We start from the raw sequence: 17,311 nt of genomic DNA on the forward strand, positions 1-17,311 counted from the left end.
ATCCCTCCCTCTCTCTCTCCCTCCATCCCTCCCTCCCTCTCTCCCTCCCTCTCTCCCTCCATCCCTCCCTCCCTCTTTCTCTAACTCCACCCCTCCCTCCCTCTCTCTCTCCCTCCATCCCTCCCTCCCTCTCCCCCTCCATCCCTCCCTCCCTCTCTCTCCCCCTCCATCCCTCCCTCCCTCTCTCTCCCCCTCCCTCCCTCCCTCCCTCTCTCTCCCCCTCCATCCCTCCCTCCCTCTCTCTCCCCCTCAATCCCTCCCTCCCTCTTTCTCTCCCTCTGTCCCACTCTGTCAGTGCTGCAGGTTGTGTTCTGTCTGTTTAACAGGTTATATGTTAGCAGGAGCCAGGGGGATAACCTCTAAGAGGGGTGGGCCCTAGAGGACTCCCCACAGACGCTTAGCTCACTGACGTATTTTATTCTTACCCATGACCCCTATAATTTCTGTCTGCCTCAACAAACTCCCCCCTGCTCCCCTGTAGTGTACACCCACACACACGCACACTCATACAGACGTACGAAAACGCACGCACACACACACACACACACACACACACACACATATACACAATCATGTACTGTACACACACACACATCCATCTAGCCACACTCATCATCACTGTGTACACACAGCACTGCTCAGGCTATGTGTGTGGGTGCAATCATGCCTCTCGGAGTCTCTGAATGTTATTAATAGATGTAGGCAACAGTGTCAATTCACAACCGCTGTGTTTCTCTGTGAATACCTATGGAGATATGTAATTTGTTCTGCCCTGGACTGTCTTCCACTACACTGGATACAAACTTATTTCCATTGATAGAGTAGTTTCCCGAAGGCTTTAAAAAAAAAAGAACGTTGTAAACAGTCTGACAATACAATGCTGTACAGTATATTATGATCAAACCCAGAGAAATTAGGAAATCCTGGCAATGTTGTATTGTGACAGAGTCTAGCTCCTGTATTTTACCTTAGGATTGTAGTTGGACTTTAACCAGCCCTACCTGCAGTAAAACCCTGTCTTGGACAGTTTGTCTATGATAAGAGACTAGTTCAAGCTACAGCAGTGGGGTTAACACACTAAACCTCCTTCAGTTTCACTTCTTCAAGGCAGATTATAGTTTCTCTCTGTTGGCCTTATGTGGTAAGGACATTGTTTTATAAGCTGTCCAGCACCTTGGTTGTACCTAAGCTACCTTTTAAGCTACCTTTTAAGCTACCTTTTAAGCTACCTTTTAAGCTACATTTTAAGCTACCTTTTAAGCTACCTTTTAAGCTACCTTTTCCTCGCTCACCTGTTTTTATACTTTATCGCCCACTGTCTACAGTATAAATACGGTGAGCCTCTCCACTAGCAGGTATTACAGTAACATCAAGCAGAAACCATTACACATCCATGAAGTGAGTCTCCATATTGAGAGTATAGACTCGTGGCCTCCTGTAAATACAAACCTCTGTTTGTCTGTGTGTTCTGAGGCCATTAAGTTACTTAACGGCCCAGTACTCTGGCTCCCCAGTCCACTCAAATGGTACCCTATTCCCTGTATAGTGCACTACTTCTACTTCTGGCCCTATGGGCCTGGTAAAAAGTAGTGCACTATAAAGGGAATTGGGTGCCATTTGGGAGGTAACTCATGTAACAAAGTTCTAACGGCATGCCTCCACAGTGACATCATGCCCTCTCTCCCAAGAAGGTCTTCCTCCCAGTCTGAGAAAACTAAATGAAGAGGGATACATCTGGCAGCATTTCGCGTCTCAAAATCTGCCTGGCCTTATTTCTCTCTCATCCTCCACTCTCTTGCTCTTCTCTCTCTCGTGTTTTCTCGCTCTCTCTCTCTCTCTTTCTCTCTTTCCTCTCTATCTCTTTCTTTCACTCCTATCCTCTCTCTCTCCTTTCTCTGCTCTCTCTCTCTCCTCACTCGCTCTCATCTTTTTTATTTTCCTGTAATCCCTCTCTCCGCCAAAAGCCCCTGTATTTTCTCACACACAGCCACTCAGCCATTGTTTTCCTCCAGGAGCTGTTGTGGTGCTCCAGAGGGAGGGGGCAGGCGGGCTTCCTGTCTGCCCAGGGTGGTGTGGGAAACATGGGGGGAGGTGCCTGTCACATACCCTCTGCCTTGAGTACATGGTGACAGAGGGGAAATGAACTCAAAGAAAGGAACTGGGTGAAAAGTGCCCATAGGGACAGATCTAGGATCGGTTTACCTCCTAGAAATTTGACCTCAATTTACTCTAAGAGGCACGCTTGGTCAGTGATGAAATCTGTATTCTGATATGCTGGGGTTGGTGGCACAGATCTAGGATCAGTTTACCTTCCCTTAGGGGTAAACTGACATCAGTGTCCATGGGCGACTTAATGTGAGGCTCTGACGCATCCCTTGTCTGACGCTTGGCCGATGATGACATCTTTATTCTGTGTAGTTGGGGGTAGCATTGACGTACCATTCTTTATACCCTCAGTTAGAGTCCCACCTCAAAGTGGCTGTGATTTCTTACTTCTTTGATTCAGTAATTCAGTGGGGTGTCCAAGTCATAAAAAGGAACATCAAAGTGAAATCAAAGTTCACATCAGCCACTCTAACTTTTTATTACTAAATTATTTTTACTGAGTTATTATATCAGTTGAGAATGATTGATGTGTGCACCTATTCCCATTAAACGTTGTCTTCGTGACATTAGAAAATAAATAGTCAACTGATGAAATACAACTTATTTGTGCCAAATAAACTGTCAAGGCATCAGCTCTTTTTTCCATAAAAAGAAGCGCTATCTTTTTAAACGGGATGTGGAGTGAGGGAGCGAGAGAGGGGAGTGTTTGACAAGGCACAGCAGACTGCTCTCTCGGGACGTATGGGACTGGAGCAGCCTATACTGGGAGTAGCGGCGTATCACAAATGGCAGGCTGCGGCCACACAAAATAGTCTGAAAACAAGCAGCGATTAGCGCGCAGAGAGGAATGCGACCCAAATTGAAGTGGTGTGTCATTGGGAACCCGCGCGAGGTTCCATGGAGCAATGTTTCACCTATTTAGTAAATCGTAAGTGTTCCTATCTTGTTATCATATTGATAAAAACTCGGTTGGTGTGTGTTAATGACAGACGGCTACAGTTGCTGCGCGCTGTTTGATTTCGCGACCTCCACCCTATTTTCCCCGGGGATATAAAAGAGTTACTGTCGCTAGCTACGCGATTGCAAACAGTCGTTACTGTGTTGTTACATTATGTTTACGTCGTTCTATATGGCTTGAAGAAAATAATTACCGGAATGGGAATGCTGTTCGGGTAGACAGGAGCAAGTCAAGCAGACTGGTTGGAAATAGTAAAAGAAGGAGAAGGAGGAATTAGGGACGCGCTCAGACTTGAACAGGGAAATATTTTGCCAGGGGCGAATCTACTGTAGGCGTAGCGCAGAACAAGACTTCAAAGCATAGTTCACTTTACTGTTGGGAGGAAATTACGTGTTATCATTTGGTTATTCACTCATCTCTATTTGTCAATTATCGTTCTATTGTGGTTTTGGTCTGTAATAGTTCTGATGTTGTTTATATACAGAATAGAAGAGAGAGCGAGGGAGAGAGAGAGATCATCAGCTTGCTCTGAATACCAGTGCAGTCATGCAGTAGGCCTACTAGTGTTTTGCCTTGTCAATGTTGACATACTTTATCTGCCTAATACGTTTTTGCATTTAGCAAGCAAGCCTTCCATTCCTCCATTCTTACGGACTTCTGCCTCCTTTCCTACCCTTTGTCTTGCGGGGTACATGCGACATAGTGAAGCAGGCTAACAGTAGGTCAGCAGTTCCTACTCTCTCTCCCCATATACCCCTCTTCTCATATCTTCATCGCCTTCTCTTCTCACAGTGCTATCACTTCCATTAGCACTCGTTTAAGGATGTCGTTGTTATGCAATGGTTTAAGTAAGAAGCCTGCTTGTAACTCATTTATATTTTCCCCTGCAGCTCAGATACTGCATGCTGCATGATAACTCTTTATGTAATGTGTTCATTTGACAGTGTCCCTCTCTGCTCATCCTCTTTTTTCTCTCTGCACACACACACACACACACACACACACACCACACACACACACGCACGCACACACACACACGCACACACACACATAGACGCACACGCACACACACACACGCACACACGCACACGCACACACACACACCTCTTTCGCTCTCTCAGCAGGGAGTAGCCTAGTTAAAACCCGTAGTCATGCTTACACTGTTAAAAGTGGGATGGCAGTGTTGTTCATCTGAAGTGGTTTTCTGATTGGTACGATCCCAAAATACACGTTGGTTTCTTTAACCTATTCTATTCAAAGTGTCTGAAGTACAATAACGCATTTATAGATCAATGGGATTTTTGGCACATTCACATTGCATAGTGGTGGTTGCAGTGTAGCTGTGGCAGGAAATTGATTAACAGGAAATATATCATTAATTGCTTGTAACCTAATTAGGTTGCAACAAATATTTTATTTTTCAACTGAGAAAGCCTAACTTTTTTTTAGGTTGATCCAATGAGTCATTTTTACAGTGTACCATCACTGTGCCTCCTATGTGTCCTCATTCTCCTATTTGTGCACAACATTTTAGAGAAATAAGCTTTTTGTGCATATGGAACATTTCTGGGATTTTTTATTTCAGCTCATAAAACACGAGACCAACACTTTACATGTTGCGTTTATATTTTTGCTCAGAGTATTATTGAGACAGCTCTACTGTAGCATTATACATGTATCTCTACTGTAGCACTATACATGTAGCTCTACTGTAGCATTATACATGTATCTCTACTGTAGCACTATACATGTAGCTCTACTGTAGTATTATACATGTAGCTCTACTGTAGCACTATACATGTAGCTCTACTGTAGCACTATACATGTAGCTCTACTGTAGCACTATACATGTAGCTCTACTGTAGCACTATACATGTAGCTCTACTGTAGCATTATACATGTAGCTCTACTGTAGCACTATACATGTAGCTCTACTGTAGCACTATACATGTAGCTCTACTGTAGCATTATACATGTATCTCTACTGTAGCACTATACATGTAGCTCTACTGTAGCATTATACATGTAGCTCTACTGTAGCATTATACATGTAGCTCTACTGTAGCATTATACATGTAGCTCTACTGTAGCACTATACATGTAGCTCTACTGTAGCATTATACATGTAGCTCTACTGTAGCACTATACATGTAGCTCTACTGTAGCATTATACATGTAGCTCTACTGTAGCACTATACATGTAGCTCTACTGTAGCATTATACATGTAGCTCTACTGTAGCATTATACATGTAGCTCTACTGTAGCATTATACATGTAGCTCTACTGTAGCATTATACATGTAGCTCTACTGTAGCATTATACATGTAGCTCTACTGTAGCATTATACATGTAGCTCTACTGTAGCACTATACATGTAGCTCTACTGTAGCATTATACATGTAGCTCTACTGTAGCATTATACATGTAGCTCTACTGTAGCACTATACATGTAGCTCTACTGTAGCACTATACATGTAGCTCTACTGTAGCACTCACTATACATGTAGCTCTACTGTAGCACTATACATGTAGCTCTCCTGTAGCACTATACATGTAGCTCTACTGTAGCATTATACATGTAGCTCTACTGTAGCATTATACATGTAGCTCTACTGTAGCACTATACATGTAGCTCTACTGTAGCACTATACATGTAGCTCTACTGTAGCACTATACATGTAGCTCTACTGTAGCATTATACATGTAGCTCTACTGTAGCATTATACATGTATCTCTACTGTAGCACTATACATGTAGCTCTACTGTAGCATTATACATGTAGCTCTACTGTAGCATTATACATGTAGCTCTACTGTAGCACTATACATGTAGCTCTACTGTAGCACTATACATGTAGCTCTACTGTAGCATTATACATGTAGCTCTCCTGTAGCACTATACATGTAGCTCTACTGTAGCACTATACATGTAGCTCTACTGTAGCACTATACATGTAGCTCTACTGTAGCACTATACATGTAGCTCTCCTGTAGCACTATACATTTAGCTCTACTGTAGCACTATACATGTAGCTCTACTGTAGCATTATACATGTAGCTCTACTGTAGCACTATACATGTAGCTCTACTGTAGCACTATACATGTAGCTCTACTGTAGCACTATACATGTAGCTCTACTGTAGCACTATACATGTAGCTCTACTGTGTAGCACCATTTAAAAGGCATTGAAGGACTCCTCTGAAAGCCCACTTCACTTTAGAAAGTAAACCCTAGTCTTGATTAAATGCAATAGTGTAACAATAGTGTGACTACATGTGTACCAATATCTATAGTTATGACTACTTTTGAGAATAAACGTCTGTAGTTAAAAAGGCAAAACTAGATATAAAAAATGAGTTAAAAAAGACAAACAGAGAGGATATAGTGAGGTTGAACTAAACCTTGGCTTTGAAGACGTCAACATAAGCTAGTTTCTTTCTGAGGATTTTTTCACTCCTCTCTTCTCCCTCCTCTTTCTCTCTCTTCTCCCTCCTCTCTCTCTTATCCCACCTATCTTGCTTCTTTCTCCCTGTTGCCTCGCACCCTCAGTTCAATGATCTGTGGGTCAGAGGGCACACTTCCTGCTCCAACATGAGGCTCCCTCTCATCCTGTGACTGGAGAGATTGGAAACCAATCAAGAGTGTTTACTCCATGCTTATTTCCTGGTTGGGGCGTTCCCAGGTTTCGTAGACCAGGCCATGCCATGTTTTCTCTATATTGGAAGGGAAGGAATAGGGAGGTCTGTGAGTATACAGTATCTTCCTAATGTAGTATCTCTGCTGGCTGGGACCAGTCATCTCTCTGGCTCCTGTAGATAGACTCAGCCAGGATAGCGGGGGAAGATCTCTGCTGGCTGGGACCAGTCATCTCTCTGGCTCCTGTAGACAGACTCAGCCAGGATAGCGGGGGAAGATCTCTGCTGGCTCGGACCAGTCATCTCTCTGGCTCCTGTAGACAGACTCAGCCAGGATAGCGGGGGAAGATCTCTGCTGGCTCGGACCAGTCATCTCTCTGGCTCCTGTAGACAGACTCAGCCAGGATAGCGGGGGAAGATCTCTGCTGACTGGGACCAGTCATCTCTCTGGCTCCTGTAGACAGACTCAGCCAGGATAGCGGGGAAGAGGGCAGCACTAGAAAGAAGTCTCTCTGAATTAGTGTCATATTATGGTAACATTCTTCTGCCCTCCTCTTGCGCTCTCTTGTTCCCGTCCTCTGTTTGCAGGCACCATGCTGTGTTTTTGAGGTCACATTGAGGTCAGGGGGGGTGTAGCTATGAGCTGATGCTGTGACAGATCAACAACGAGCTCTGGTCTTTGTCTATGCATGAAGGTATCCTGTTAAGTCGCCTGTATCAGATCTATCTGGAGTATCTGCTCATCAAGACATGCTGATGTCCCTTGTTCTCTCCAGATCGTATACTGATACTATATCCATCCACCTTATACATGGCTCTCAAGGCATAGGATGTGCTTCCCATGAAGTGTTCTATTTAATTATGTGAGAAAAATAACTGTTCCTTGAACATTGTCTTCATCAACCTCTGACCTCTGACCTGATTGGCTCATTAAGGGTTATTTATATCCTGACCTTTGTCCTCATTAATGCATCCCTTTTACCTTGAAACCGTTGACGATCAGTGACTCTCTCTTTAGACCACTTTGTCCACTGCTGTGATTACTGGGACACACACAATAATAAAAGTGGTCAATAATAATAACATTCAGGTCAGATCAGGTCAGGTCTGGTCAGGTCTGGTCAGGTAAGGTCTGGTCAGGTCTGGTCTGTTCAGGTAAGGTCTGGTCAGGTCTGGTCTGGTCAGGTAAGGTCTGGTCAGGTCAGGTCAGGTCTGGTCAGGTCAGGTCTAGTCAGGTCAGGTCTAGTCAGGTCTAGTCAGGTCTAGTCAGGTCAAGTCTAGTCAGGTCTAGTCTGGTCAGGTCAGGTCTAGTCTGGCCTAGTCAGGTCTGGTCTGGTCAGGTCTGGTCTGGTCAGGTCTTGCCTAGTCAGGTTTGGCCTAGTCTGGTCAGGTCTGGCCTAGTCAGGTTTGGTCAGGTCTGGCCTAGTCATGTCTGGTCAGGTCTAGTCTGGCCTAGTCAGGTCTGGTCAGGTCTGGCCTAGTCATGTCTGGTCAGGTCTAGTCTGGCCTAGTCAGGTCTGGTCAGGTCTGGCCTAGTCATGTCTGGTCTGGTCTAGTCTGGTTTGGTCAGGTCTAGTCAGGTCTATTCTGGTTAGGTCTAGTTAGGTCTAGTTTGGTCAGGTGTAGTCAGGTCTGGTCTGGTCAGGTCTGGCCTAGTCAGGTCAGGTCTGGTCAGGTCTAGTCAGGTCTATTCTGGTCTGGTCTAGTCAGGTCTAGTTTGGTCAGGTGTAGTCAGGTCTGGTCTGGTCAGGTCTGGCCCAGTCAGGTCTGGTCAGGTCTGGTCAGGTCTAGTCAGGTCTGGTCAGGTCAGGTCTAGTCCGGTCAGGTCTAGTCAGGTCTGGTCAGGTCTAGTCTGGTCAGGTCTAGTCAGGCCTGGTCAGGTCTAGTCAGGTCAGGTCAGGTCTAGTCTGGTCAGGTCTAGTCAGGTCTGGTCAGGTCTGGTCAGGTCTAGTCTGGTCAGGTCTGGTCAGGTCTAGTCAGGTCTAGTCAGGTCTGGTCAGGTCAGGTCTAGTCTGGTCAGGTCTAGTCAGGTCTGGTCAGGTCTAGTCTGGTCAGGTCTAGTCCGGTCTGGTCAGGTCTAGTCAGGTCTGGTCAGGTCTAGTCTGGTCAGGTCTAGTCAGGTCAGGTCAGGTCTAGTCTGGTCAGGTCTAGTCCGGTCTGGTAAGGTCTAGTCAGGTCTGGTCAGGTCTAGTCAGGTCTGGTCAGGTCTGGTCAGGTCTGGTCAGGTCTAGTCTGGTCTGGTCAGGTCTAGTCTGGTCAGGTCTAGTCAGGTCTGGTCAGGTCTAGTCAGGTCTGGTCTAGTCTGGTCAGGTCTGGTCAGGTCTAGTCAGGTCTGGTCAGGTCTAGTCAGGTCTGGTCAGCCCATCATCTGGCCTGTTGAAGTGGCCAGCTGCTCTGCTACGTTAAACAACAAGGGCCATGACACCATGACAGATGCACCTGAATAGTCTCTCTCCTCTCTCTTGGTCCTATAACAGATGTTACACAGAATATGCAGAAAACATCCCACCCAGCATGTAGCTTGCTCTTTCATAGTAATATGTGTGTGTGTTGGCCTGGTTTCACCTGCTGACCTCTGAACCCTAGACCCTGCTGTTATTTAACCACAGGACCTAGGCTTCCAACTAGCTCTACCCAATATGCACGTCTGTGAGTCTTGCATCCCAACGGGCTCCTAAAGGGTCCTGGCAGCAGATAGAGAGCCACAGAGATCTGCTCCTGTAGATGATGTCATTTATAGCCAACACAGCTTCCTGCTGTCTCTGCTCCCTTTGTGTTCCGTGGGGGGGGGGGGGGGGTGTTTGCGTGTGCGTGTTTGCCTGTGTCACAGCCCTCAACCCCCCCCCCCCCCCCCCTATATTCCCCTCTAGCTAGAAATGCATGTTTCTGTGTTCAGCTGTTCCTCTCACACAGTATGTGTCTTTACATCTCCTCTCGTAGTGAGGCAGGCAGCAGGCTCCAAGTGAATTGGTGTGTTTGCTGTGATTATTCCTCAATAAATTGGTAGAGGCACAGAAATGGTCAGTGTTTCATCCCCTGTTGTGCGGTGCAGGGCTGCCTGGAGACATCTGTTTCGTCGTCCATCTCCCTGGTGTCATCCCCCTGCTTTGTCTTGATTGCATCTCTCTTTGAGAGAGGGATAGAGTGAGGTCCACTCCTCTTCCTCTGTCTGTACAAGGCTAGAGGACACTAATGCAACAGCACCAAACCGTTTCTACTCTCTCCATTCTATCTCTCCCTCTCTCAAAACCAATCAAGGCCATATTCTGTGTCAGATGGCCAATGGGTAATTATTATATTGTAATTATTATATTATACTATCTGGCTGAGGCTTCTGTGGAGAGAGATTCCACTGTAAGTAGAATTCTAGGATGGCTGAAGCTGCATTAACTTATTAGCTCCAGCTTTTCCTGTCTCCTCTAATGACCATATTATTACATTGTTATTACCTCCAGTACATCATCTGAGTGTATTTGCTGAGTTTCTCTCAGTCGCTGGGGTTCCCTGAGGTATCTCAGTATGTGACAGTGACTTGGTTCTGTTCTGTCTGCCTGATTAATAGACAGGTTCCGCTTACACACAACTTCCGTTCCGTTCCAGTGATTCCTGTCAGGATCTCTCCGTTCTGTCTTCCTCTCGCCCTGTCTTGTCCAAGCTCATTCCACCACATATGTTGCGATTGAAAGGAGGACACACACACACACACACACACACACACACACACACACACACAAGCATTGTTGCATCCATATAGAAAGAAGAAACAAATATATTGACTTTGAGATAATTCAACAAAAAACATACTCACCAGAGAAGACAAGAGAAGGGAAGAGCAGAGATGAGGAGAGAAGAGGAGAGAAGAGAAGGGGAGAGATTTGGAGAGAAGAGGAGAGAAGATGAGAGATGTGCCGAGAAGAGAAGAGGAGAGATGTTGAGAGAAGAGAATGGAAGAGGAGAGGAGAGAAGAGGAGAGATGTGGAGAGAAGAGAAGATGAGAGATTTGGAGAGAAGGGAAGAGCAGAGAAGATGAGAGGAGAGAAGAGAAGAGGAGAGAAGGGAAGAGCAGAGAAGAGGAGAGAATAGGAGAGATGTGCAGAGAAGAGAAGAGGAGAGATGTGGAGAGAAGAGGAGGGATGTGGAGAGAAGAGAAGAGGAGAGATGTGCAGAGAAGAGAAGAGGAGAGATGTGGAGAGAATAGCATGGAAGAGGAGAGAAGAGGAGAGATGTGGAGAGAAGAGGAGAGAAGAGGAGAGAGGAGAAGAGGAGAGATGTGGAGAGAAGAGAAGAGGGAGAAGAGGAGAGATGTGGAAAGAAGACAAAAGAGGAGAGATGTGGAAAGAAGAGAAGAGGAGAGATGTGGAAAGAAGAGAAGAGGAAAGAAGAGGAGAGAAGTGGAGAGAAGAGGAGAGAAGTGGAGAGAAGAGAAGAGGAGAGAAGAGGAGAGAAGAGGAGAGAAGTGGAGAGAAGAGGAGAGTTTTGGAGAGAAGGGGAGAGAAGAGGAGAGTTGTGGAGAGAAGAGAAGAGGAGAGATGTGGAGAGAAGAGGAGAGAAGAGGAGAGATGTGGAAATAAGTGGAGAGATGTGGAGAGAAGAGGAGAGTTGTGGAGAGAAGAGAAGAGGAGAGAAGAGGAGAGATGTGGAGAGAAGAGAAGAAGAGGAGAGATGTGGAAAGAAGTGGAGAGATGTGGAGAGAAGAGAAGAGGAGAGAAGAGGAGAGATGTGGAGAGAAGAGGAGAGATATGGGAGATGTGGAAAGAAGAGGAGAGATGTGGAAAGAAGAGGAGAGAAGAGGAGAGATGTGGAAAGAAGTGGAGAGATGTGGAGAGAAGAGGAGAGAAGAGGAGAGGAGAGAAGAGGAGAGATGTGGAGAGAAGAAGATAGATATGGGAGATGTGGAAAGAAGAGGAGAGATGTGGAAAGAAGAGGAGAGATGTGGAAAGAAGAGGAGAAGAGGAGAGATGTAAATAGAAGATAAGAAAAGAGGAGAGAAGAGGAGAAAAGAGAAGAAAAGAGGAGAGAAGAGAAGAAAAGAGGAGAGAAGAGGAGAGAAGAGAAGGGAAGAGTCGAGGAGAGAAGAGATAGAATGTCTATGTGTGGTTGTGTGTGTTTTGTAATGTTGTGTTGAACAACTGTGTGTGTCTGTTTGTGTGTACGTGCGTACGTGTCAGACCATTTTCCTTTGATGTGTATGTTAGAATGTTTGTGCCATGGTCCATGCCCAATTGTTCATACGGCTGGCTAGCTAGCTGACTGGAGCGTTAAAACGCAGCACAGGCTACAAAGGAGCTCACTACAGCTCCAACACATTACCCAATCATCTCGCTAGTCTGAAATTTTTTTATCCAATCATCTATCTAGTGTGAAAAGATCTTATCCAATTAGTTCACTGGATCTCTTACCTACTCAGCTGGCCCAATCATGTCTCTATTATCTGCATCTCATACCCAACAAACTCAGTGTTGTCAGCCTCTTAGCCAGTCAGCTTATTGATCTCGCCAACCGCATTGTTTTGGCTAAGGGGATTCAAAGTAACCCACCGGCATGTGTTTTGTATGTATGTTACATTTCTGTGTAAACTGAACTCAGTGCTGCTACTGCAAATATTGACATGATAGGAGGGATCAATTCCTCTTCCATGACTCATCACTATGGTGATGAGGTCCCATTCAGGACTGACCAGAGCTTGGATAAAGCATAGAGCATGTTTATCACTTCAATAAGATGACTACTACTTCACAATAGCACACACTGCAGGCAATGTACATCATTTACATGGGGTGATGCATTATAGGCTCTGACTCTGGTCCACTACTGTATTCCATGCTAACCCAGTCACAACACACCCAACACACACACATACACACACATTTACACATCAAATCAAAGTTTATTTGTCACGTGCTCCGAATACAACAGTGAAATGCTTACTTACAGACTCTAACCAATAGTGCAAAAAAGGTATTAGGTGAACAATAGGTAAGTAAAGAAATAAAACAACAGTAAAAGACAGGCTATATACAGTAGCGAGGCTATATACAGTAGCGAGGCTATATACAGTAGCGAGGCTATCTACAGTAGCGAGGCTATATACAGTAGCGAGGCTATATACAGTAGCGAGGCTATATACAGTAGCGAGGCTACACACAGTAGCGAGGCTATATACAGTAGCGAGGCTACATACATACACCGGTTAGTCAGCCTGATTGAGGTAGTATGTAAGTACGGTTAAAGTGACTATGCATATATGATGAACAGAGAGTAGCAGAAGCGTAAAAAGAGGGGTTGGCGGGTGGTGGGTGGTGGGACACAATGCAGATCGCCCTGTTAGCCAATGTGCGGGAGCACTGGTTGGTCGGGCTAATTGAGGTAGTATGTACATGAATGTATAGTTAAAGTGACTATGCTTATATGATAAACAGAGAGTAGCAGCAGCATAAAAGAGGGGTTGGAGCGGAACACAATGTAAATAGTCCTGGTAGCCATTTGATTACCTGTTCAGGAGTCTTATAAGCCATAAGACTCCTGAACAGGTAATCAAATGGCTACCAGGACTATTGGGGGTAAAAACTGTTGAGAAGCCTTCTTGTCCTAGACTTGGCACTCCGGTACAGCTTGCCATGCGGTAGTAGAGAGAACAGTCTATGACTGGGGTGGCTGGGGTCTTTGACAATTTTTCTCTACACCAGTTCCTGGATGGCAGGCATCTTAGCCCCAGTGATGTACTGGGCCGTACGCACTACCCTATGTAGTGCCTTGCGTTCAGAGGCCGAGCAATTGCCATACCAGGCAGTGTTGCAGCTGTAGAACCTTTTGAGGATCTCAGGACCCATGCCAAATCTTTTTAGTGTCCTGAGGGGGAATAGGCTTTGTCGTGCCCTCTTCACGACTGTCTTGGTGTGTTTGGACCATTCTAGTTTGTTGGTGATGTGGACACCGAGGAACTTGAAGCTCTCAACCTGCTCCACTACAGCCTCGCCGATGAGAATGGGGGCGTGCTCGGTCCTTCTTTTCGTGTAGTCCACATTCATCTCCTTAGTCTTGGTTACGTTGAGGGATAGGTTGTTATTCTGCCACCACCCGGCCAGGTCTCTGACCTCCTCCCTATAGGCTGTCTCGTCGTTGTCGGTGATCAGGCCTACCACTGTTGCGTCGTCTGCAAACTTAATGATGGTGTTGGAGTCCTGCCTGGCAGGAGGGGGCTGAGCACGCACCCCTCGGGAGCTCCAGTGTTGAGATCAGTGTGGCAGATGTGTTGCTACCTAACCTCACCACCTGGGGGAGGCCCGTCAGGAAGTCCTGGATCCAGTTGCAGAGGGAGGTGTTTAGTCCCAGGATCCTTAGCGTAGTGATGAGCTTTGAGGGCACTATGGTGTTGAAAGCTGAGCTGTAGTCAATGAAAAGCATTCTCACATAGGTGTTCCTTTTGTCCAGGTGGGAAAGGGCAGTGTGGAGTGCAATAGACATTGCATCATCTGTGGATCTGTTTGGGTGGTATGCAAATTGGAGTGGGTCTAGGGTTTTTGGGATAATGGTGTTGATCTGAGCCATTGCCTTTGTGTTCTTTGGCACAGGGACTATGGTGGTCTGCTTGAAACATGTTGGTATTACAGACACATGTGATAAGGTCAGGACAGCCACCCGTGTAGAGTGAGTGTAAGTTTGTGCAGAAGCATTTATGGATGGTAGGAAACATTGCTGGGCTGACAGCAGAGTGCCATGTCAACAGAGAGCTAGGTGGGGTCCAGTCCTGCTGCTGCTCTAGGCCTTAGTGTTAACACTATCCTCCATTAACTGTCCTCTGTTTATCAGACCGGCTGGCTGGCTGCATTACGGCTCTTGTCCCTTTTTGCTGCTATAGGCTATTGCTGCTGCAGGTGTACAGTAATCTGGGAAGCTAATCACATGACTAGGGACAGCCAATGAATGTGACCTGTGGTCAAATAAGGTTGTTGTCCTAAATATTTAGCAGTTTTAGGAGCTTTAGGGTGGACTGTTAGTTGTCTGTGTTATTTAGCTCTGCACTACTTTACCCACACATCATATTTACAGTTGGTTGGTTATCAGTGTATCTGCAGTCCCTGGTGGAGTGCTAAGTCAGTCAGCGTGGTGTTACACCCTTAAGTGCCCTGACACCTCTGTGGCTGAGTGATTTAGGTTCCTACCAGATCCTCAGTCTGATAGGCTATCTGACAGAGTTTACTACAACATAGAAACAGGATGCAGACAGGCTCTGGGCGGGCCGAGGTTCAGAAGCTCTAAGAGTCCATTACTCCTCTCTCTCCTGTCCCCGGGCCCCATTTTAACCAGGTTTCCATCGGCCCAGCCGCGCTCAGGCTGGATAGAGTGACTGTATCCCAGACGATGAGCAGGGCCTGGCCAGGCCGGTGGAAAGACTCCCTGCTAAGTGAATCATCGGTGGATTCTGAGAAGAGAAAAGGCAGACATTCAGGCTGGTCGATAAGACTGGGAAGCTAAGCAGAGCTTTTTCCATATCGCCCAGCTCAAGTTTTATACATGTCCTCTCTCTGTACGTCAGAGGGAATATTCTGTCTGGGAGAAATAAGGCTTATCTGTTCTATTCCTGCTCTGCCTCTGAAATATTTACATGGAAAGAATAGAACCCAGAGGACTGGAGACAGAGGGGGGAGGAGAGGAGACCCCCACCCTGCCCATTGAAGAAGGGATGGGAAGGAGAGGGTGAGTGAGTGAGGAGAGAACGAGTGATGGGAGGCAAAGACCAGTGTTAATGACAAAGATAATTCCGTTTGCATCAAGTATAGCCCCCATCCACAAGTTAACATGGAGTTAGAGAGAGAGAGAGAGAGAGAGAGAGAGAGAGAGAGAGAGAGAGAGAGAGAGTTAGAGAGAGAGAGAGAGAGAGCATGCAAAAATGAAGACGTTAGCTGAGAATAGATGGTGTTGGGGGATGGAGAGGAGGAGAGGAGCGGATTATTGTAAAGCTAGTTGTTATCTGTGAATGAGCTGAGGTATGACAAGACACACACACACACACACACACACACACACAGATACATACACATCACAGGGGATCTACTCTGATGCAGGAGCTATAAGCATCACTTCACAGAATGCATTTTATTTGACATGCATTTTAACAGCTTCTTTCATAGCACTATTACAGTTAGGTAGAGGTGCCTATCATATAAAATACACATATACTGCTACGCAATACAGACATGTCACATTGCTATTCAGATATTCACTGTCACTCTCATTTTCCCACTGACACTGGTAGATGGAGTGATGGATGTGGAGGGAGGAAGTGACAGAAAGATGGATGTGTGTTGGTTGCCATGTTAATTCCACTTTAATTAAGTGTTTTGGGAGTACATTGAAAGTGTCTGGAGACTGGGACTCCACCCTGGAGTAGAAGGGTTCTCCCTGGGGGAAAGAGACAGACAGGAGAAGGAGACTGGTACTCCACCCTGGAGGAGTGGGGTTCTCCCTGGGGGAGAGACAGACAGGAGAAGGAGACTGGGACTCCACCCTGGAGTAGAAGGGTTCTCCCTGGGGGGGAGAGACAGACAGGAGAAGGAGACTGGTACTCCACCCTGGAGTAGAGGGGTTCTCCCTGGGGGAGAGAGACAGACAGGAGAAGGAGACTGGGACTCCACCCTGAAGTAGAGGGGTTCTCCCTGGGGGAGAGACAGACAGGAGAAGGAGACTGGTACTCCACCCTGGAGTAGAAGGGTTCTCCCTGGGGGAGAGAGACAGACAGGAGAAGGAGACTGGTACTCCACCCTGGAGTAGAGGGGTTCTCCCTGGGGGAGAAACAGGCAGGAGAAGGAGACTGGTAGACCTTACATTACATAACATTACAGCCTCTCAGGGTTGTACAAGACCTCTAGCATATTTCTCTCTCGCTCTCTATGTCTCTCTATCTGTCTCTGTCTCTCTCTCTCCATATCTCTCGCTCTCTCTCACACTCTCTCTCCATCATCTTGACAATCTGTGTATGTTTCCTCACTCAATGAGGTCAATGGCTGTTTCCTGTGTATTTGTTTGAAGAGCAGGAAGTGTAGCTGTAGTGGGGTGTATAGAATGACGTGTCCTGTCTGACTCACACTGCTATGTTTCAGGTGGACATCCTCCAAACCTCTGGGCTTTGCTCAGAAAAATGATGTTTGAGTTCTTCCTCAGCACAGCATGGTCCACCAGTCACTAAGTTCTCCCTCTCTGTTTCCACATTCAGAGGAACTACAACAACACCATCTACAAAACATTTGATTGAAAGGGAATGTATGTGGTGGCTAGTGAGAGGAGCTATAGGAAGACAGGCTTATTATAATGTCTGGAATGGAATAAATGGAACGGTATAAAACACATGAAACATATGGAAACCACATATGTATATTCATTCCATTTATTATATTCATTCCATTTATTCCATTCCAACCATTACACTGAGCCTGTCCTCCTATAGCTCACCCCACCAGCCTCCACTGATGTAAAGATAAAGTTTGATTGACGTCCAAACTCTCTTCTCTACCCAGCTGTCTGTCTGACAGAGAGAAACTCTCTTCTCTACGCAGCTGTCTGTCTGACAGAGAGAGAGAAACTCTCTTCTCTACCCAGCTGTCTGTCTGACA

At 46.1% G+C, this 17,311-nt stretch overlaps 1 protein-coding gene across 9 annotated transcripts in view; it reads left to right on the forward strand.

The window, feature by feature from the left end:
* Positions 1 to 17,311, forward strand: part of LOC110522816 (disabled homolog 2-interacting protein) — a 277,388-nt gene that overhangs the window by 182,543 nt on the left and 77,534 nt on the right. For 2 of the 9 annotated variants that reach the window (XM_036977021.2, XM_090234145.1), the window contains exon 1: positions 2,774 to 3,034. The exons of the other annotated variants lie outside the window; for them this stretch is intronic. In XM_036977021.2, coding sequence (XP_036832916.1) covers positions 3,012 to 3,034 — 23 coding nt within the window. In that variant the 5' untranslated portion in view covers positions 2,774 to 3,011. Of the gene's footprint in view, positions 1 to 2,773; positions 3,035 to 17,311 lie in introns of those variants that run through there. 9 annotated transcript variants of the gene reach the window in all.

This window comes from Oncorhynchus mykiss, chromosome 5 (assembly GCF_057628025.1).
Source record: "Oncorhynchus mykiss isolate SJ-2025 chromosome 5, ASM5762802v1, whole genome shotgun sequence".
NCBI classification, from domain to species: Eukaryota; Metazoa; Chordata; class Actinopteri; order Salmoniformes; family Salmonidae; genus Oncorhynchus; species Oncorhynchus mykiss.